Source organism: Panthera uncia (assembly GCF_023721935.1).
Source record: "Panthera uncia isolate 11264 chromosome A3 unlocalized genomic scaffold, Puncia_PCG_1.0 HiC_scaffold_11, whole genome shotgun sequence".
Lineage (NCBI taxonomy): Eukaryota > Metazoa > Chordata > Mammalia > Carnivora > Felidae > Panthera > Panthera uncia.
The window spans coordinates 14,315,252-14,335,971 of record NW_026057578.1 but is presented as its reverse complement, the minus strand read 5'-3'; the positions used below and the strand labels follow the sequence as shown (position 1 = coordinate 14,335,971).

Below are 20,720 nucleotides of genomic sequence, written 5' to 3'. Positions count from 1 at the left end.
GGCTCTGAGCTGTCAGCACAGAGTCTGACGTGAGGCTCAAACTCATGAACCACGAGATCATGACCTGAGCCGGAGTCGGACGCTTAATCAACTGAGGCCCCCAGGCGCCCCAAGTCTTAACGGTTTAAAACCACCATAATGGTAACAAATTGTGGCCAAAGATGGGGGAATTGAAGCATCGACAGCATAACTGTAATGGAGTGGAACAAATATCATCTGCTTAAGTCTAAGAGTTCACAGGAACACATCCACAAAACACATACGCAAAGTTGGTCACTGTTGGATGATACCAGAGAACCAACTCATTGTTTTAAAAGTGGGTACTTTTATAAAAGGAAAGAATCAATCGCTTATCCTTTCTTATATAAAGTGGACCACTGGGAAACCAAGAGTAGATGATGGTAAGTTTCTCTTTAGAGAAGTAGTTCAGCTCATAAATGAAAAGGAACAACTGCACTGGAACACTGTTAGTTTGCAAATATTAATTGGCCAGTGGATTGAGGCACTCGGCATTAACAGTCTGCTAACATCACAAAAAGAGAGACCATCGCGCATCGTGTGTCTCTTGATAGAACATAATGCCACCTAGCAAGTAGTCTTGCCAAAAAAAAAAAAAAAAGGGTCAAACCTGAACTGGATCAAGCCTCCCCCGAGGTCTCTCCACCAACGTCCAGATCTGGGACGGAGGGACAAGTTAAACTATACCATGGGGAGACGATCAGCAAATTTCAGACTCTGAGAAGATACCAAACAAGCAACCTGGTTTCTTCCACTGATAAACTGTCAAGAGTGAAACGAACATGGAAAAGCTAGAGGGGAACTTGGTAATCAAGGAACTTAAAAGAATAATCACAGTGTGCAGACCCTGTTTGGTTTCTGATTTAGCGAACAGAACGGTGTGAGCGTGCGTATGTGTGCGCACACCGTTTGTGTGTTTTTATACAGAGAAATTACACTATTCACAAGACAGCGCAAACATCTGTGGGATATCTGACATTAAATAACAACTTTTTCTTTCTTTTTAGGTGTGATCATGGTATGGTGATTATGGTAGGAGCCCTTATAATTTACAGATCCATTCTACACGTTGAAAAGGAAATGACGGCATAACTTGAGATTTTCTTCAAAGTAGTACAGTAGGTGGACAGCTGGGACCTGCCAAGGTTGTTGAGGCCGGGTGGTGCGTACGCGGGGGTTCTGCCTGTTCTTGTTCTGTTCCTAACAAGACCTGAAGGAACAACTTAGCGGGAGAGAGCGGACAGAAGAGCGTGTGCTCGGACAGCGGCCACCGCCGACTGCACTCTCCAGGCGTCGCAGTGACGGTGACTCTGCCAGGGCCCCCATTCCACTCACCTTGTTCTGCTTCAGAGCGCTCTTCTCTTTCATGTGTGGGCAATCTTTCCCGGTGACAATGGCCTTAATGTCTGCAACAGGAACTGGCAAATGAAGAGAGTTAGCCCGGAAGATTTATGCTGTAAATGGGTCTCTGCGTCAGTGCTGGAGGGGAAGCCCCAGCCCCCCGACCACAGGGCTTGATCAGCTCAGAGAGAGAAGCCTTGTGTTGTTTCCTCCTCCGTGGTCCCTTCCCGTGGGCTACGGCTGGCTGGGCTGTGTCAGATCTGACTGGGGGTCAGTTCAGGGCTTTGGGATGGTCTCCCCGAAGGTCTGGGGCCTCAGAGGCTCACGCCCCCTCCACGGCATAGCATAGCGATTAAGAGAACAATGCCACGAGCAAATAGCTGTGCTCACTTACTACGTGACAGCCAATGTTGTAAGCGATTTACTTACATGACTCACTCAATCCCCTTACAAAGGAAATGTGCCTATTATTCCCATTTTGCACAAGAAACCAAGGCAGAGGTGAGAATTAACTTGCAGTTAATGAGAATTAACGGCAAAGCTAGGATTTGAACGCAGCAATCTGGCTTCTGAGCTTCGGCTCGTTAACACCGCCTTTCAACACAGTCCTGTATCACCCTTGACAGTCTACAAAGCCCAATCACATCAGAATCTCACGGAATTCTCCAAATAGCTCTGTGAGGTAGTCCAGGTAGAGATGACCTCTGACAGAGGAGGCCAGAGAGACAAGCGGCCCAAGACCAGATAATCGGCCTGAAACGGCCGGGACTAAAACGCAGGTCTCCTGACATGGAGTCCAGCTACTATGACACGTCAACGGAGAAGTGAACCTACTTTTCTCCTGCAGGGACTCAAACGTCACCTCCCCTTGAGGGTTGTCGTCCAAGTCACCATAGTGCAGGACCTTGTGGTTCAGGGCCAAGCGGCAGTACCAGAAACGTTCTGCAACACACGGGAAGACAAACAAGTGACCAAAGACAGGTCCGGGAAGGGCCTGGGCACACGGAAGGCAAAACGACGACCTGTCCCCTGTCCGGCAGGCTCTCTCCCCAGGGCACTGACTCTGAGCGGTAAGGACCGGCCCAGGGGCCCAGGCCCCCTCACCTTGCCTTCGGCGGTTCCCAATCTTCCGGAAGCTGCTGCCCTCACAGAGACGGTTCAGGCGCTGCTGCTTGATCAGCTCAAGGATCTCGGGCTGGATCTTCTCCCTCAGCTCCCTGTGTGGACACGCACCGGAGCGAGGGGAGGTCACGGGACGGCACGGCTGGTGGCGCCTCCCCCCAGCCCAGCCGGCAGCACTTACACGATCGGCGGGGACTGGAAGTCGTCCTGACTCATCCGCTCGGACTGGCGCAGCCGCAGGATCTCAGAGTAGCTCAGGCTACGCAGTTTGCTCTTGAACTGATCCAAGGAGCTGGGTTTGGAGGGCAAAGCTCGAGTGATCTGCTCTCGAACCACCTGCATGACCTGGAAGGGAAGAAAGGAGGATGGCGTCTGCCTGGGCCCCTCCGGTGAGGGGCCAGGCTGGTTCCGGGTCCCATGGCTCTGCCCCCACCCCGGAGGCCCTACAGACACCCGCTGGGTGAACAGGAGTACTGGCTCTCTAAGGCACACCTTCTTAGATGGCCCCTTAGGACAAGTGCCTCATGGTGACAAATGCACAGGTTTTGAAGTTGGTGAGAAATGGGCTGAGATCCTGACCCCATCTCTTAATCTGTTCCTGGAGCAAGTTGCTTAGGGTCTGCAGGCCCCCACCCCCACTCATCTTTTATTTTTTTTAACATTTATTTATTTTTGAGACAGAGAGAGACAGAGCATGAACAGGGGAGGGTCAGAGAGAGAGGGAGACACAGAAGCCGAAGCAGGCTCCAGGCTCTGAGCTGTCAGCACAGAGCCCGACGCGGGGCTCGAACTCACGGACTGTGAGATCATGACCTGAGCCGAAGTCGGACGCTTAACCGACTGAGCCACCCAGGCGCCCCCCCACTCATCTTTAAAACATGAGAAAGGAAGGCACATTTTCGGGTATATGCTGCCCGGAGGCGCCATATGGATGCTATATGGACGCACAGCGTCTGGCACACTGAGGTGGGTTCAAAAGATGGGGTATTTCCCGAAAACAACAGGTAAAGAAAAAAAGGGCCATCACACCACACATCCAACAGCTCTGCACTCAGCGGGGCCGAGTCTATAGGGGAAAAGAAGACGAGAGAGAAACAGGGAAATGGTCGTCGCTGGGTGGTGCGATTATAGAGAATGTTCTCCTCTCTATACTTTGCCAGTTTTTTACAATGAGATGAGAAGTTTCTAGATTATTCTAGCTTCGGAGGGCCCAGCGGGGCGCGACAGAGAGCGGGTACGTGGTGTGCCCTGGGAGTCGGTACCGAGTGGGTAGCCGGACCACACTCACCACGGAGGTCCACCCCCACTCTCGCCAATGTTTCCCGCCTACAGAACCACACCAGTGCCTGCCCATAGTGGGTGTTTGGCAGACCACGGCGATTAGTGTCAGGCTTGGCTTCCTGTCCTCCATGGAAGATGGGCGGGGCACGGCCTGGCTCCACTGGGTCAATGAGGGGCCCAGGGCACTGAGGGGCAGGTCCCGGCTCCAGGCTATCGCAGAAGCACAAGCGGAGGGACCCGAGGCGCTCTCGTGCTCCGTCTCGGGACCCAGTGCCGCCGACCAAGCCGGTTTCCCAGCTCAGGGGGTCACAGACCGTCACGCGCCCACCTCAGCCCGTGGGCATCAGAGCTCTGGGACACTGACCTTGTTGAAGTCCTCGGCTGTCGCCCTCATCTCCTTCCAGGTCTTGTTCAACAGCTGGATGCAGATCCCAAAGAGCTCCTCAAACGCCCGGTCATGGGTAAAGAACATCGGGTGGTAGTCGTTGCGGCCCTCGTTTGCTACAGAGGATGAGAAACAGGAGGGTGGAGCTGGGTCCTCGCACTCAGAAATGTTGCATCGCGTGCACCGAGGCCCCAAGGAACAAAACAGAGCAAGGCCAGGGCGAATGAAGAGTGTGAGACGGGCCTTTCTCGACTTCCTTCGCCAGGACGCTTTCTTGGTCTGGCACTGCCTTCTCAGAGGCTCAGCCAGCCTCACGCACAGGGGCAAACGGATGCTGGGGTAGCTCCGAACACCTTCAAATTACCCGCTCAAACAAGGCAGCAGCCATGATTCCCTTAGACGAGGATAGGACGGATCACAGCTCACACACCGATTACCAGAACTACGCACAGTAATTGTCCAGTCCCATCGACCCCTGACCTTGTAACCTCGAGTCCCCCAAGGCTCCTGAGTTTGGAACGTCTGATAGAAGAGTGAAGCGGCGGGGACTTACGCAGTTCCCCAACCTGCAGGATCTCACAGAGCATCTTGGTGAGCTCGATGGCGCTGCGGCCGAAGGGGCACTCGTGTTTATCCTCTCGGCTGCTGTTCTCCAAGACGATCTGTGAGGACAGAGGGAGGGGGGATTAGGGAGGCAAGAGACGTAGCAGGGCTGAGCCAGCTGGCCCCCAGCCTTTACCCGGATGTAGGTGTCCTGATGGACTTTAGCCAAGTACAGCATGTTGTCCAAGGCCAGCATTCCAGGAGGAGTCTGGGTAAAGTCCATCGCTGGGTTGATGTGGTTCTGGGGAAATAAAGAAACCCAATTTGAGACTCGGTAGCCTCACGTGTGCAGAGCCACTGGCGGGGAAGCCCTACTGCCCTCCCCTCGATGACACTAGCTCTTGTGCTCACCTCCTTCCTTCCCGCCATCTCTACGAGACTGGGAGCTCCTGACCCTGACTGTGCGGACTCATCCCGTCTCCCCAGAGCCCAGCACGCCATGCCCCGAGGAGGCAGGTGCACAGTGAGTATTTAATTGAATGAACTTCATCCTCAGGCTTTGTGTCCAATCACAAAAGAGCCACTCTTGCATTTCAAAGAACCTAGCTGCTGCGGTGAGAGGTCCTCTCTTTGTCTACATGACTGACCTCCAGGGCCCTCCAACAGAGAGATTCGTTCCACGGGGCCAGATGCTGCACAGAAATGTGTAATCTGCCGTCACCAAGGCAAACTAAGTATCAGCCCCCTGCCCCCACCAGCCCCTCGATGTCATCTGTTCCAGGACCTCCATTATGAAGGGGGGCTTCTCAGGGCTCTGTGAGGGTGGGCCCTCTGACCTCCTATCAGGGGAGAACGCCTACCAAGATCCGTGCTTTGGGAAACTTACTGTAAACCCCAGCATTTTGTAGTCCTTGGTGTACATGGCTTTGCGTTTTTCAGTCCCACTCCCGGGGACGTTGCTAGGGTCAGACTCTGCATCAAATGCGATCCTCCTCAGTTCAAATATAATGTCTCTTTGAGCCTGAGAAGTCAAACAGACAGTCAGCAAGTGAATCAGCTAACCCAGGGAAGCAAGGAAAAGAAAGAGCAGGTCGGACTTTTCTGCACGGAACTCTGGCCCCGATCAATCCCCGAGAAGGCATCACCTCTACCTTGGCAGGACAGAGGTGGGCTTGGCCCAGAGAGTCACCCAGAGGGAAGCGACCGCAGGGAGGCAGAGCCAGGTTTCCCAGGGCAACACAAGCCATTTCTGCAGACACAATCAAACACAGTCCCTGGCACACAGTAGGTGCTCAACGCATGGCCTAATGGTGGAATGTACCACATCAAACAATACATGATTTAAGCCAGGAGAGCTCTGTCCCACTGAGCACTTACCTGGTCATTGGGGTCCATCTTGGTCATCATCCTTTCTTCCAGAAGGTTAAAGGTCAGGACTTGGAGGACATACAGCTGATGGGCCATCTCAGTTTTGATTGGGCGGTTCCCTCGGATCACATGCTGTAAAAAGTAAGGGCAGGGGGCAGAGGGCTGAACTGATTTTCTTCTGCGGGAGAGTCACATCCATGCTGGTGAAAAAGAAAGTATGCTGGGCAGGGAACAGGGTTTCCCTCTTATACTCAGAACTTCGAGACTTCGTGTTCTGGAAGGGATGGAGCATGAAAGGGCTTGATTCAGGGTGAGATGATTCACTGCAGGCCCAAAGGGCACAGTCTCTTTCTCTGCATTCCCCTGGGCAGGGAAAGTGGAACCAAGGGTGGAGGCTGTACCCAGCCACACCAAAGATGAGGGAGGCTACCCGGCTAAGATTATGATGCAGGTCGGGGCGCCTGGGTGGCTCAGTCGGTTACGCTTCTGACTCCCGGTTTCAGCTCAGGGCATGATCTCACAGTTTGTGAGTTCAAGCCCTTTGCAGGGCTCCGCGCTGACAGTGCGGAGCCTGCATGGGATTCTCTCTCTGCCCCTCCCCCACTCACATAGACATGCTCTCTCCCTCTCTCAAAAGAAGTACGTTAAAACTTATTTAAAAAAAGATTATGAAGTAGGGCTCAGCAGTGGGACTTTCCCCCAGTTGGGCACTCAATCCAAGATGAGAGAGTGTGTACAGAGGACTCCACTCTGTCTTTCTTTAGAAAAACACAATGGCGTGGATGGCCTCACCAAGTACAGGCTTTAGGAAAGGTCGTTTTCTTCAAATGGTACGGAGACACCTCCACAAGGAGGGCATCTAATGCTCCTTGTCTACGCCCAACACTCCCACCACCTTCTCTCCTGTCATTCTCTATGTACCCTCCTCCCTATATCCCCTGTGTTCTGTCCTGTCCCCTCTCTTCCCATGACCTCCACCATGCCCTCTCAGTCCATCACTACCTCCCTTCGTCCATCTGACACCCACCCCACTTCTCCTTTCCTCATGCCCCACCTTTTTCTTGCATGGTACCTCTCCCTGTGTCCCTTGGGTTGACCAATGCCTCACGACGTCCTTGTCTCCTACGGTCCGGCTCTCACTCTCCCAATGGCTGCCCTTTCTCACTCGCTCCCCTGTATTTCTCGCTCCTCCGCTGTCTTACCCGCCATCTTGAGTCTAGTTGCTCTTGTCTCTCCTCACCCAAATGAGACTCTTGCCCAGTTCCCCCCACACGCTACCTCTGTGTCCTCTATGTTCTCTCACTCACTCTAGCTCTATGTCTCTGGAGCTCTGCTGTCCAATATGGTGGCCCCTCGCCACATGTGTTTCCATCAGTTAAAATTAATTTGAGGTAAAAATTCCGGTCTTTGGTCACACCAGCCCCATTTTAAGCTCGACAGGTATATATGGCTAGTGGCTACCACCCAATGAGAAGAGTAGATATAAAACAGCGCCATTAGCGTAGAAAGTCCTAGCAGACAGCACTGCTCTAGAGTTCCGTAACTCTAGAGCCTACTCTGGCTCGAGATCAAGGTCTTAGGCCTGTGATGTCCATTGAACACTGGAAACACGGCTGGTCCAAACTGAGATGTGCTGTGAATGTAAAATGTACGCTAGATCTCAGCGCCTTAGCGCAAAAGAGAAAATGCAAAATATTTCATTAGTCGTTTTCTATCGATTACACGTTGAATGCATAGTATTTTGGATATATTGGGTTAAACCGAATCTACCGTTGAAATTGACTTCCTGTATTCCTTTGTTAATGCTGCGACTACAGCATTTAAAACGAAATCAGTGGCTCTCACTGTCATTTCTACGTGACGGCACTGCTCTAGACTTCCTCTCCCCGGCACGTGACTCCAGGGTGCTCTTCATTCCTCTAGATCTGCCCAGCTCAACGCAGCAGCCACAAGCCACGTGTGGGTGTTTTAACTGAAATTTTAGAAGATGACAAATTTGGCTCCCCAGTCACAACTAGACACGTTGCCGGGGCTCAGTAGCCACACGCGGCTAGTGGCCACCATTCCGGACGGCACGTTCATGCTGCGGAAGGTTCTGCAGACGGCGCTGCTCCTGACCTCTCACTGGAGCGAGTGCCGAGGCCCCCACCTCCTCCGAGCAGGGGCTGTCTGTGGCTGTCTCCACCTCCCGGACTCTCGGCTCAGGCTCAGTGCTCACCTCCATCCCAAACTGACTGCCGCTCCTCCTCCTCCAACCTTAGCTACCCGCCCACCCCCGCCAGTGTCTCATCGCGCAGGGTCCCCTTGGTCCCCTCCACACGTCTTGTTTTGCCCCTCTCCGAGCCTCTTCCTTTCTCTGTGCCCCCTCCCTCTGCCGCTCCAATTCCTCCCTACCCTACCTGGCTCTCCGTCTTCCTTCCTCCTCTCCTCTCTCCATAATTCATAAAACCACTTTGAGAAGAGGCTAAAGATGATGTGATACGGTTCTCATTCACTTTAATCCCCCTCTCTCAAACTTAGAGACATCACAGCGGGAAGGTAATCACTCCAGCCAGCAACGGGCTTACGGAAGTACAGCCCCAGTCTGAGGAGCCAGTTTCAGAGCTTTTACCTGGAGTCTTATTTGACTGCTGAGTAAATGGAGGCTTACGCTCTCTGGCCTGACTCAGTGAGCTCCTTGGACTTCAGTGAGCACGCATTAACTGTTTTGTAGAGAACCACTGAAGTCCTGAGTCTTGACCCTGCATTGTCTTCTATAGTGGAATCTTCGCTTGTCCCAAGGTTTGTCCAGAAATGAGCTGAACTAATCCTACTCTGGTAATTAACAAGCCTCGAGATTCATTAAATTTCCGTCAGAAGGCGACCCTCGCTCCCACACATGCACAGGATGGCGTCCAACACAGCTGCTCAGGAATGTGGACAAGCATGCGTGGGACCCGTGCACGCCGCATCACTCGCAGGCAGCGGGCCGGAGCGTCGTCCCTCCTGCCCGAGTCCCTCCGTGGCGGTGGGGCCGCGACCAGGGAAACGGCCAGCAGGCAGGAGCTGGTTCTGCAAGGTGAAGTCTGGCGGGCTGTTCAGAGCAGCCGATCGCTCAACTTTGCAAGTGCTCAGAGCTCACTTCTTGAATTCTCTCACCTTTGTATCCTGTTCACGGGTAAGAGAACCCGCTGTGAGCGGGGTGCTTACCAAGTGCCAGGCACCCTGCTAAGAGCTGTATATATATATATATATATATATATATATATATGAGCTCGTTCAGGCCTCACATCCAGATGAGCAAATCAAAGTAAATCGAAGTTAAGTGAATTGCTCAAGATCACAGATTGCTTAATGGTAGAGTGGAGGCTGGGGACTCTGAAGTTCACGCTCAGAATTATCAAGCCTTTCACACCTGACTTCTGATTTCTCATTTTATTCCCTTCACTGTGGTCTGGTTTTCCCTTGGTTTTGACAACTGATAGAATGGCCTCCCTTGCACCCAGATCCTCGGCTCACTTCCCCAGTTCCCACCCCCACCCCCAGCCAGCTCTCTCTCACCCACATCCCTGCGTGGGAACAGGGAGTCAGCCCTCTTTCCAGATGCCTCCCTCCTCACCACCTCCCCCTCTACTCTCCTCCCTCACATACCCCCACGAAACATACACACCTGCTAGTGTGAGGTTTCTAAATGCCAGCCTGGTTATGTCACCATCCCAATTAAACCCTTCAACTCTGCTTGGGAAAAAGACTAAGGCCCTACTCGATCCGGTCTTTGCTCGCCCTCCACGTGTCTGCTCCTTGCCCCACCCTCTACCCCATGGCACATTCCTTCTAGGTTCCAGCCAATTCCAGCCACTCCTGGCTGGATTTCCTTTCCTTCCTGGACGAATGATGGAGGCTCAGCCTCAGGGCGTCATTCCTCCAGAGGCTTCCTGACACCTCCTGCAAGGCAGGCGGTGCTCCTCCTCCTGAAATCCCCAGACCATGGAGCTCCAAGGAACCACTGGCCACACACTGCTAGAGCACCGTCCCTACTGGACCGGAAGATCTCTGGGAGCAAACACACCACACTGTCTCGTCCATCCCTAGCGGTGCCCCACACAACTCAGGTCTGATGGATGTTAGCTGAAAGAATCCCTTTCCTCTTTGGGGCCTATTTTGACACATTCCTTCTGGAAAAAAATTTGGAATTGCAAGGCAACAAACCGTGTAGCTGGCTGGCCTTAGGACCTTAGAGGCTCTGTAATTCCTGGTGGGACAGCCTCCTAGAGACAACTCCGCTTGCAGAGGATTATAAGAAAAAGCTTCCCAGCTTAACATGGGCTTATTCGCACCTACCCGTTGGTTCCCCGAGTGCCATCCCACTCGATAGTAAATTCACTAATGACACCATCACAGAACAGTAATACTTGCTATCGCTAATAACAAAACACAGCTTGTTGTGGGAACTTACATTCAGGATTATGGAGCGAAGGTGCTTCTGTGCAAACGCGTTGGCCATATCCTATTGAGAAAAACAAGCAAACGTGAGGCACGATGGCACGCGCCCAGCTGTGACAACTATCGAGAGGAAAGTGGCATCGGAGCTCTGCGGCTTTTTCTCTTAAATGTTTTCTCCTTTCAATTAAAAAGTGGGCAAATGGAAAAAATCCACGGACCCACCCAACATCTTTCATACTCTGAAAAAATTCCCTTGTGTTTTTTTTTTCCCTCTGGGAATGCAAACGGAGCCACACAGGGTGTCCCTCCCCGATGGCACAATCAACCACATCGTCTTCAAAGAGGAACAAAGACTGCTTCAGGACAAGACACTTGTGTTATGAGGATGCCGGGCAATGGACAATGCGTACGGAGCACAGAGCAGCGTGATGGTTCCCATGCACCGTTCCAGGCAGACACCCACCACCGGCCGGATGGGCCTCCTCCAAGCCGAGGAAAGGGCTTTGGTCCCAGCGCCCCCCTCGGGCCCCCCAGCGCCGCACCAGCTGGGGAGCCGGGGAGCGGATGCTCTGGAACAGTGAGTAGTCTGTGACTCACTTCTGACTGCTTTGGAGAAGAGCGTGCTGGTGCTTTTGGGTAATTTCTCATAATAGGGTCACCTTTTTTATTATATTTGGTTCAGATTCTGACAGTAACACTTTATTTATTTGGCACGCTTGGGAAATAAAGTACCCTCCATAAATGAGTCTTCCGGGGAGCGAAGCCTTAAGGGTCCTTTCAGGACCTTACTGGGACCGTTCTTAAGCAAATCCTCTGAAAATATATACGTTTCTTTATTTTTGAAGGGACTGCAACGATTATAATTTAATCACTGCCAAGGACTGGACTCAACAAAAAGAACAGCGTGTTGTGACTCCGTAATAGCCCAAGGAGCTCTTGAATGTGCCGCTCTTTCCCCCTAAACAAAAACGGTCCCAGCTTACTGTGTTTTTAATCTTTCTGACAGCTCTTCATAATTCTTCTGTCTCCTCCTTCCAATCTCGGCCATCGCTTCTTAGCACGTTAATTAGTATGGCTTCACTTTCTAAACTGCTGCCTTAATTTAATTTTATGGATAATTCTGAATCACTGGGCCTGAGGGAGCTGTCACGCCTCTCCCACGGAGCGGTGTCTGTGAGGGTCTCATTTTTCTCGGAGCTGAAAGGCCTTTTGCTCTTGCTTCTCCATTTCTAGCCACATTCCAAATGGCTGACGCTGCCAGGGACATTAAGCTGTACTTTGCTTCCCCTGAGCACACACGCTGGCCGGCAGAGGAGAAGGTGGCCTAGAAGCTTCTCTGGTGGCTAGAGGAGGTCGGCTTGAGATTCGGCCTTGCTGTGGACGACTCACAAAGCAGGCAAGTGGCAGTGGTCTGCTCCCAGAACGTAACGGCCTCACACCCAAAGCTCCTCTGCGGTGCTGGGGCAAAGCGCTCATTCTCAGCCTCGTACAGCCGACCTCTAAAGCTCCCTCTAGCCAAGAAGCGAGCAGGCAAATTCCCTTCTGTCAACTGTCTTAGACCCTGTCAGATTCCTACGGTCTAGGATGCATCCAGGGCGATGTGGATTTATCTTCGCTCTCTGCTGTACCAAGCTGGAAGGCGACACGTCCATGGGATCATCTCGGCGAAAGTCTCAGGCTATTTCCGGATCTGATCTCCCCGGGCTGACCCACAAACTCACGGAAAGGCAGGTTACAAAGGGAAGACTGGGCAGCATTCCCTAGGGTGGACATCCCCTCACTTCTGCACGTGACACTAATCTCCAGCACTTCCCGGAGTGTTCTGACGAACGGGATCTACAGCACCCAGAACTCTGGGTCTCACGGTTTCCTGAGCACCTGCACCAGAACGTGAGGTTCTTGCCCAGCTCTGACCTCCCCACCTGGAAGAGGGCTGGGGCCCAGCACTACTTACAGTGACAGGTAGGTCTAGAGGGTTAAGGTGCTTGTCCTGCCGGCAGAAAGCAAAAAGCACAGAGAGAAGCAGATGGCAGAATGAGCTCACATTCAAAACTGGACTAGGAAGGAAGAGATTAACAGAGCAAAGCCATCCAGACGAGGACAGACGGAACCATGGACGCTCCGGCTCCTCCCACCGGAACCCACCAGGAGCTCAGTGCATGAACCCACGTGGATTTCAACTTTACAGAGCCCATGGTGTTGACGGAGAATTTTAAAGTCTTGTATACACCACTTGGGCTTTTACCAGCTGTATCTAGAGTGTCGGTGTCGGAAGGGCCCTTAGCGATCACTTAATCTGGCCCTTTCATTTACAGAAAGAGCAACTGGAGACCCAGAGGTTAAAGCACCTGCCCAGCCCAGAAGAGCACGTAGCCTCAGGCCCCGGACTCAGGTCAGTGCTCTTCCCTGCCCAGCTGATTCCTGGTTTCCTCACTTGTAAGACAGGGGTCTTGTTTCTTCTCCTCACATCCCCGTGAAGTCAACGGGGCAGATGTTGCCGCTCCCAGGTTACAGATGAGGAAACTGGGGTTCAGAGAAGCAGAGCGATTTGCATTATGTCACACAGCTAACGAGCAGGGGAAGAAAGCACCTTAGAATCTGGGCCAGAGGCCTTCATACATGAAACTTTGTGCCAAGTCCCCCCGCCCCCCCCCCCCCCGCCTTGCTTCCTTAAGTAAGGGTCTCCGTGGACTTGACAGTGATGCCTGGAAGGTCTCCTCCCCCTCCTTCTTGACCCTCTAAGCCAGGGTCAGCAACTAAGACCAAACTGGGCTTGTCCCCTAGTTGTGTATCTAAGGTCTTTCTGGAAGACACCACACCCATTTGCTTTCCTATTGTCTGAGGCTACTTTGGCTATGATGACAAAGTGGGACAGCTGCCACGCAGACCATCGGCCCACAGAGCAAGAAATATTTACTCTCCGGCCCTTTAGAGGAGAAAGTTTGCAGGCCCCTGCTCTGACGCGAGACCCGCGGGGTCCCCTTCTAGTTCTTCCCTGGAACTACGGGGCCTGACACACAGGGACAGGAGCAAGGGACTCTTGGGGGAAATGGCTGCATTTCTGCTCTCCGTGCAGCAAAGGGTAGGTGGGTGACAACTCTTCTCCTGGAAGAGCCCAGATGAAAAGCTTGAAAAGACAGCCACAGACCTGTCGTTTGTCCTCAGGAGCCTTCAGGAAAAGCGCGTTAATCAGTGCAATGGCGTAGGTCTGAATCTCCTGGTTGGAGCTGTGCCGGTGGAGAAAGAAGGCAGAGGGACATTAGAAGACGGACCGGCGAGAGCCCCGTGGGGCGTTTACAGCAGTCGCTTGTAGATGGTAATCAAATAATCGTCTGGGGTGAAGCCTCAAAAGCCTCGAAAGTGGGCATACTCTGTGACCCGGCCACTACACTAAGAGCAACTTATCCAAAGACAGGAATCAGAGAGTTGGGCAAAGTGTTTCATTCGAGTACTATTAAAAAAAAGAAAGAATGGTAAATAATCCAAATGTCGTAGGTCATCAATAAAAATCATGTCGGGAAGGTTCTTCACCTGGGACTCGGGGATGAGTCTGGAGTGTCTGTAAACCCTAGAAATGGTGCAGAAATTATTCCATGCGGTTGGTTGACTATGTGTTATTTTCTCCAAGGAGGTGAGAGTCTATAACTGTTACTGAATTTTCAAAGGCATATGGCATGCAAAAAAGATTTAGAACCACCAAGACTCTTTAACATGGGGAAACGTTCAAGAGATATTATTTCATAAGAACGTCAAGGTACACACAGTATGTGTAGTAAGCTCCCAGTTTTGTTAACAAAAACATACACAGAAAAAAAGACTAGCAGGGCAGTTAATTTAATGTGAACAGTAGTTATGTCTGCAGGTGGGAAAATGGGAAAAGGATTGACTCTTTGTGAGTCTTTTCAAAGTCTTCAACTACAAATTTATTTCGTTTATTTTTTATTTTGGGGGGAGAGAGAGAGAGGGCGCGCACGAGCCGGGGAGGGGCAGAGGGAGAGAGAGACTCGTAAGCAGGCTCCACGTTTGCACAGAGCCCAACGCACGGCCCGATCCCATGACCCTGGGATCGTGATCTGAGCCAAAACCAAGTCGGATGCTCAACCAGCTGAGCCGCCCAGGCGCCCCTAAACTGATTTCATTTTAATACGAATGAATTAAAGACAACCGTTCTCTGGAATCTTATAATCCAAGCACTTGGCAAAATGTCTCCAAGGGCCGCACTGGGGATGCATTCCGTGGCTCTCTTCTTAGACGGGCTAGCAGACTTCCTGCTCAGGTGGGGTGGATGGGTGGGGGCATCCTGGAGGTCTCACGGAGGGCACTAAGTATCTCTCAGCCCCAACAGCAGAGGACATAATTTCTGGTAGTAGCTACGGGCTGAAAATGTTCACGGACTGACCCCTAAGAAATGCCATTGTCCTCTATCATCCTTGGGTACCCAACTGGGTCATTCCTGATTCAGAAACAAAGAAACAGAGAGGTAAGTCTGACGTCAGGAAAATCAGAACTCTCCATCTGGAGTTTATAATGTTCCCTTCACTTCAAACAACCTTTTGGCTTTGGGGTATGAAAACAGAGACTGAAGAATTCCTTAGAAGTGACAAGGAGAAATCGGGGCTGTTGGCGGGAGGGTGGGGTGGGGACAGGTTGGGAGCACAGCTGAATGAAGACAAGGCTGCTATAAATAAGCAAAGCTGGGAGCTGTGGCTTCCCCGGGCCTGACAGGTCATTCTGTCGGCACTCTGTCCATGCCCAAAAGGCTAAAAGGGAACAAAGGAGTCAACAGTATCACCACCTTGTTTTGGGGAGTCCAGCCCCCTTAAATAGGGTTAAAGTGAAGTACAAAGAATGGGGAGGAGAGGAACAGGGCTCCAAAGGGCTCATCTGTCTTCTGGTTTTACCATTTGACAAAATGGCCTGGAATGGGATAAGCTTCTTCAAAAACAAACAAGAACAAAAAACTCCTGAATTATATACCCATCCTCCGCTGGCCACTATGCTAGACCTTCTAACCCCTTTGAGCCTCACAAGTCTGAGTAATGGAGAGGGTGAACCCCAGCCTGGACCTGAGGAAACGGAGACCAGATGGGACAAGGTGACATGTGGAAGGCAGAGACCTAGTTAGGACACAGTGGAGCCGGGATCTGAATGGAAAGCCCGAACTCGTGTCCTATACAATAGTTTTTGCTACCCTCCCCCCGGCCCCACACACACAGCACACTGCTAGTTTGCTAAGTGTTCATTCTCAAATACTAATTGACTTCTCCTTAAACCAAAGCAAGGGATCCAAAAATGACTGGTCCCTCTTCCCAGAGAGCTCAAAGCTTAAAATGGGAGGCAGATAACAAAAACAGGGGATTTTCTATATAATTCTCATAGGTACAAACAGAGACTATTTGGCCCAAAGAGGAGAGAGCATCTAATTCTGTCTGGGACGCGGCGGTACAGGGAGGCCGGGAAAACTTCCCTTCAGCCTGAGGGACAAGGGGCGCTGCGGAGGATTGCGGCAGGAGCGTGACACCATCGGGGCCCAATCCCGGGAGCGTTCCCATAGTGTGAAAGTGCTGACGAATGAGTGAACAAGCAGGCCAGTGGTTTGGAACACAAGCAAAGGGGTAGGGCTGGGAGACCTACGGAGAATAAGAGGCGAGAAGGGGGCCGGGGCGGGGTCTCTTACTCACACCTGGAGGTGAGAGATGAGCTGTCCCACGGTGATTTCCTCTGCTATCTTCTGGTACAGGCTCTGGCTGTTCAAGACCATGCTCTCCAGGATGGCCAGGGACCTCTGAAGGATTGACACGTCCACCATGGGCTGGCTCACGTACCCTGCAATCTACAGCCAGCGAGGGCCAGATCAGTCAGGGAGCCCGGGGCCCAAGCGTGCTGGGCGACTCGAGTCTCTGAGGTTAGCCCACGAAGGCTCTCCTTCCTGGTATGCCATCCATACCGGGCCACTGTCCCCACGTGGACAGCGGTGTCTGGTTTATGGTCCCTAGGCATGGACAATTCAAATTCAAACAACAGCTTCCAGTCAACTGTGTTTCCTCAAAATCTAAGGGCTCGATCCTTTGTTTTCAAAATGAGGTTCAGGCATGGGAAAGCGGAGTGGAGAAAGCACAGGATCTTAATGAAATCGGGAACTCCTTTGATCGCCATGGGCCCTTGTCCTGACACACACACTGTGCCCCTACACACACACAGGCCGGCAGAGGCTCAAGAGGCAGGAAGCCCTCAAAGTCTTGTAATCTCATCACCCCCCGTTATTCTCAAGCTCCATTGTAATGTCCTCGACACGTGCCCATTTCACTTTTGCCTAAATATCTCCGGCGTCAGGAAATTCCCAATGTCCCGAGCCAACAACAGGTGTGATTCTAGGTCAGCAGATACATTACTCATTGGTTTTAGTTCACTTTTTGGAAGTGATGCTGCCCCTCCCTACAGAACAAAGGAAAGCAAAAGTACGCCCTCCCATGCACCCAGGTCGATCTGACAACCCGAGCAGGTTGCCTTGCAGACCCGCCCGCAGAAGGCAGACTGACATACAAGGCGGACGACGTGAACATGTGTCTCAAAGAGAAGGGAGCGCGCAGGGAGCAGGTCAGAGACGCCGGGCTCGTACTGGCTGACCGGCTAGTGTCGTCCCAGGCCTCACTGACAACCCCGTCCCGCTTTGGCCACCTCCAGTTCTGGGAGCCCGTTTCCATCTTCGAGGGCAATGAAGGAATTCTCTCAGGAGCCCCAGGAAGGCCCGAGCGTGAGGATAAAAAAAAAACGGGCCTCGGGGGTAGAGAGCCGACCGCCAGCAGCACAGCGATCTCGCCGGCATCTCTCCGTGAACCTAGAGGACCAGCTGCCACTGAGGGGGGCGGGGAAGACGGAAAGCCGGAGGCCTCACCTGCTTGATGAAGGTGATGGAAACCATGTCCCAGGAGACAATGCCATGGTCCATGAGCTCTAAGAAGGCGGTCAAGGTGAATGCCAGCATCTCACTGTAGCTGAGACATCAACGACACACACACAAAATAATACAAAGATTCAGAACCAGGGAACACAGGTGTGACGGCAGCCGCAACAGGGACGGATTTCGGTGTCAGCACCACACCAGGGGTCAGGCGGTGTGGCTGCGAGTGCCTGCATGCGTGCCTCGGCAGGTGTGCAGCAGGTTCTGTCCAGGTGTCCATCCGTCTCTGGGAAGGGCCGCTGCGGGTCAGGCTCTCCTTCCCCGTACTGCCTCATCTCAGGGAAACACAATCACTCATCCATTTCCCAACCCGAGAAAGCTATCAGACCTTTGTCAACCCCAACACTTGGCGGGGGTACCCAAGGGAGCCCACAGCCCATGTCCAAGGCCAAGAGGGGGCAGAGTGCAGGACAGGGAGTACAAACTTCAGACATGGGTTCAATCCTGGTCAACTATTTACTAACTGTGCACATTTTACCTTTCCAAACTTGAAATTCCTCCTCTGTAAGACTGCATTGGTCTCACAGCGTTAACATCACAGGGCTGTGGCGAGGGCAAGATGACAAGGTATGCGAAGCCCTTACTGCAGTGCTGGAGGAGGACGGGGATTACGACGTCTTCTCTCCTGTGTCCCTCCTCCTTCTACACACAACCCTTTATACGTCTGTACGGTGCTCTCGATTTAACAAACGCTGTTCCCAATGGCGAGGCACGTTCGGACCCATTAATTCCTCGTGACAATACGGCAATGGAAGCAGCATCTCCGTTTTAAAGAGGAGGAAACCAAGGCCAGCCAAATGCCGTACTCCCGGCAGACTGCGGAAGTCCTGGGCCAGCGCTGATGGCAGCGGAAGGCTTCAGGATTTCAGTGCAGCTGCAAAATCGGAGACTTAAGACAAACACCCATGATTAGCTGCTTGGTTTGGCTGAAAATTTCAATAGCTGATCCACTGGCTGAAAGATTTCTGACTCCCTCTCTGCCAGCTGAGGCACCACAGGCCTAGACGGCTAACTAAACACCTGTTCGTTCACTGCTGCTCACGGCGCGGTTCCCCACCACTCCCATCCTAGCAGGGAGATGGAAAAGTTGCGGAGCTTCGTCTCCCCGTGACAATGGGTGGTGGGGAGATGGCGAACACAGAGGAAGGCCTGTGTGTGCTCACGTGTGTGTAAGCGGGGAGGTGACTGGAAAGGGGAGAGAGGAAGCAGGGGGTGATTACGAATAGACCCCTGTTCTGGTCAATAATGGACAGTCTGCTCACTAGCCTCCCCCAGGCCAATCATTTTCCATAAATTAACAGGTTTGTCGTGAACCGACTTCTCTCTTCCTGACTCCTGAAGCCCCTGTTCTCGCTCCTACGCGGCATCTGTGAGAGCCCAGCTAGACTACGAGACTGAGGACCGTGACGGTGCATTCCTCTGTGCAGACCCTAGTGCCTGGCACGCTGCTCTGCACCCACAAGGTGCCCAGTAAGTTCAAGAGGCTCGGCGGAGGTGAGGGAAGGATGCCCCGCCGAGCGTAGAGTCTCTGAAATCCCGAGCAAGAGCCCAGTAATACTCACTGGGACAAGAGCTTGGTTCCACTCTCCACAAGCCGCGTCAGCACCACGATGCCGTCCATGTTGATGAACTCGGTGGCGAAGGTCACGTCGGCAGAGAGCTTGGCCAGCTCCTTCATGGCATCCAGCCGGGCCTCCATGTTGGACGACTGGGTCCTCTCCATCAGCTGGCGTGCAGCCCGGGACTACGAGACCAGAGACAAGATGTGTGCCATCTGGTCCTCGCGGCAGGTTACCGCTCTGTGAGTGGCTCATGAAGGCCTTTCTGTGGCCATCCAGCCCGAGGCAGACCCTGTTGCTGACACTGTCTAGGAGCTGCTTACTACAGGCTTATTGGACCAATCAGGAAATTCCCAGTATGCCAAGACCGATCTGTAGTTACGGGTATCCCTTCTGTAGCACTCTGGTCTATGGATTACAAAAACTTCCCACTGAAGGACTACAAGACACACTGAGGAGACAACAGTCGCCACCTCTGGCAGACAGAGAAACAGATATTGGCTCAACAGAGGGAAGTTTTCTATTAATTTAAGCCGTCAGCCAGTAGACGACGTTGCCTCTTGATGTAAGGAGCTCTCAGTCACCAAAAGCAATCAAGGAGAATCTGGACAACCGGCTGGCCAAGATGCCACACAAGGGATTCTTGCGTTGACGGAGGATTTAATCTGATGGTCCCCTTTAAGGTCCCTTTCAATCTGAAAATGTGGTAAGCCTGACAATTTTTTTTTTTTTTTTTAACCTTCTCTGCAAGTCCGTATCATTGTTCTTCAAAACTGACAGTCCTGGGGAAACTTTAAGAGTATCAAGGAGCTGGAAGCTTTCAAAATAGCTTTTTCAAAGTGATGGCTGGTGACTAAGCTTTCTCCTAGCCCACCAACTTTTCCCAGCAGGTTGCTTGCCTCCTTTCTACAAGCTTCGGCCATAAGCCCTTCCCCAGTGTTCGCTGGTCCTTCCTCTGGCTGAACTTAGCTAGCTTTATAGTCAGTGCCTTGCAAGTGACCGATTCATCATTCTTGATTTTTTTGTGTGCTAATTCATATTCTCAGCTGGAATGGAAGAGCCTTGAGAGCAAAATGCTCTTGGGGTCTTTACAGTGCTAAGCAAGTGACCGCAGCCCGGCTCCTGCTGCTGGCAAAGAGTCAGGCCGGGTCACCTCTCTCCCCTCTGCCTTTCCTCTTTTATTCTTACAAAGACGGCCCTAGACCAGCACACGGCTCTCAAGGACACAGAAATCCTCCACAGTCTCCATAGCGGAGAAGGCGCACGCCACGAGAAAAGGTCACAGGATAGAACAATTTGAAGAACACTGGTCTGCATCACACTAAGAAACTTCCAACTCCAAATGTTAACGTTCCTCCTGAGACAGCGTTTCTGGGCCGCTGCCTCCTGCTCCAGAGAGATGTACTCCCGAGAAAGTCAACTAGTCTGCGCAGGAGGTCTGTAAAACGCTTCAGCACGTCTGCGAAAGCAACTCCCGGGCTGTCACGTTAAGCTAGCGGAGCTAAGGGGGGAAATGAAGTCCTTAAGATGAGAAGAGTTCGGGAAGGGGGGGCGGGGGAGCAGGAGAACGTGCTGGTGAGAATACTGGCAGGGAGTCAGAGAGCCCTGGGTTTGAGAGGCAGCTCCGCCACGTTTTTATCTGTGTGACGAGCGGCAAGTCGTTTAACCTAAGCCCCAGTTCGCCCATCTGCAAAATGGGGCTGCCAGGAGTACCCATCTC

General features: G+C 52.4%; 1 protein-coding gene across 3 annotated transcripts in view; it reads right to left on the bottom strand.

Annotated features, from left to right (window-relative positions):
• ELMO2 (engulfment and cell motility 2) overlaps window positions 1-20,720 on the bottom strand; it is a 39,753-nt gene that overhangs the window by 4,276 nt on the left and 14,757 nt on the right. For all 3 annotated transcript variants that reach the window (XM_049649925.1, XM_049649926.1, XM_049649927.1), the window contains 14 exons: window positions 19,004-19,185; window positions 17,376-17,475; window positions 16,162-16,313; window positions 13,629-13,707; window positions 10,494-10,544; window positions 6,068-6,190; window positions 5,577-5,711; window positions 4,887-4,991; window positions 4,701-4,809; window positions 4,127-4,263; window positions 2,663-2,826; window positions 2,464-2,576; window positions 2,194-2,301; window positions 1,354-1,436 (listed from right to left, as the gene is read on the bottom strand). In XM_049649925.1, coding sequence (XP_049505882.1) covers window positions 1,354-1,436; window positions 2,194-2,301; window positions 2,464-2,576; window positions 2,663-2,826; window positions 4,127-4,263; window positions 4,701-4,809; window positions 4,887-4,991; window positions 5,577-5,711; window positions 6,068-6,190; window positions 10,494-10,544; window positions 13,629-13,707; window positions 16,162-16,313; window positions 17,376-17,475; window positions 19,004-19,185 — 1,641 coding nt within the window. The remainder of the gene's footprint in view (window positions 1-1,353; window positions 1,437-2,193; window positions 2,302-2,463; window positions 2,577-2,662; window positions 2,827-4,126; window positions 4,264-4,700; window positions 4,810-4,886; window positions 4,992-5,576; window positions 5,712-6,067; window positions 6,191-10,493; window positions 10,545-13,628; window positions 13,708-16,161; window positions 16,314-17,375; window positions 17,476-19,003; window positions 19,186-20,720) is intronic.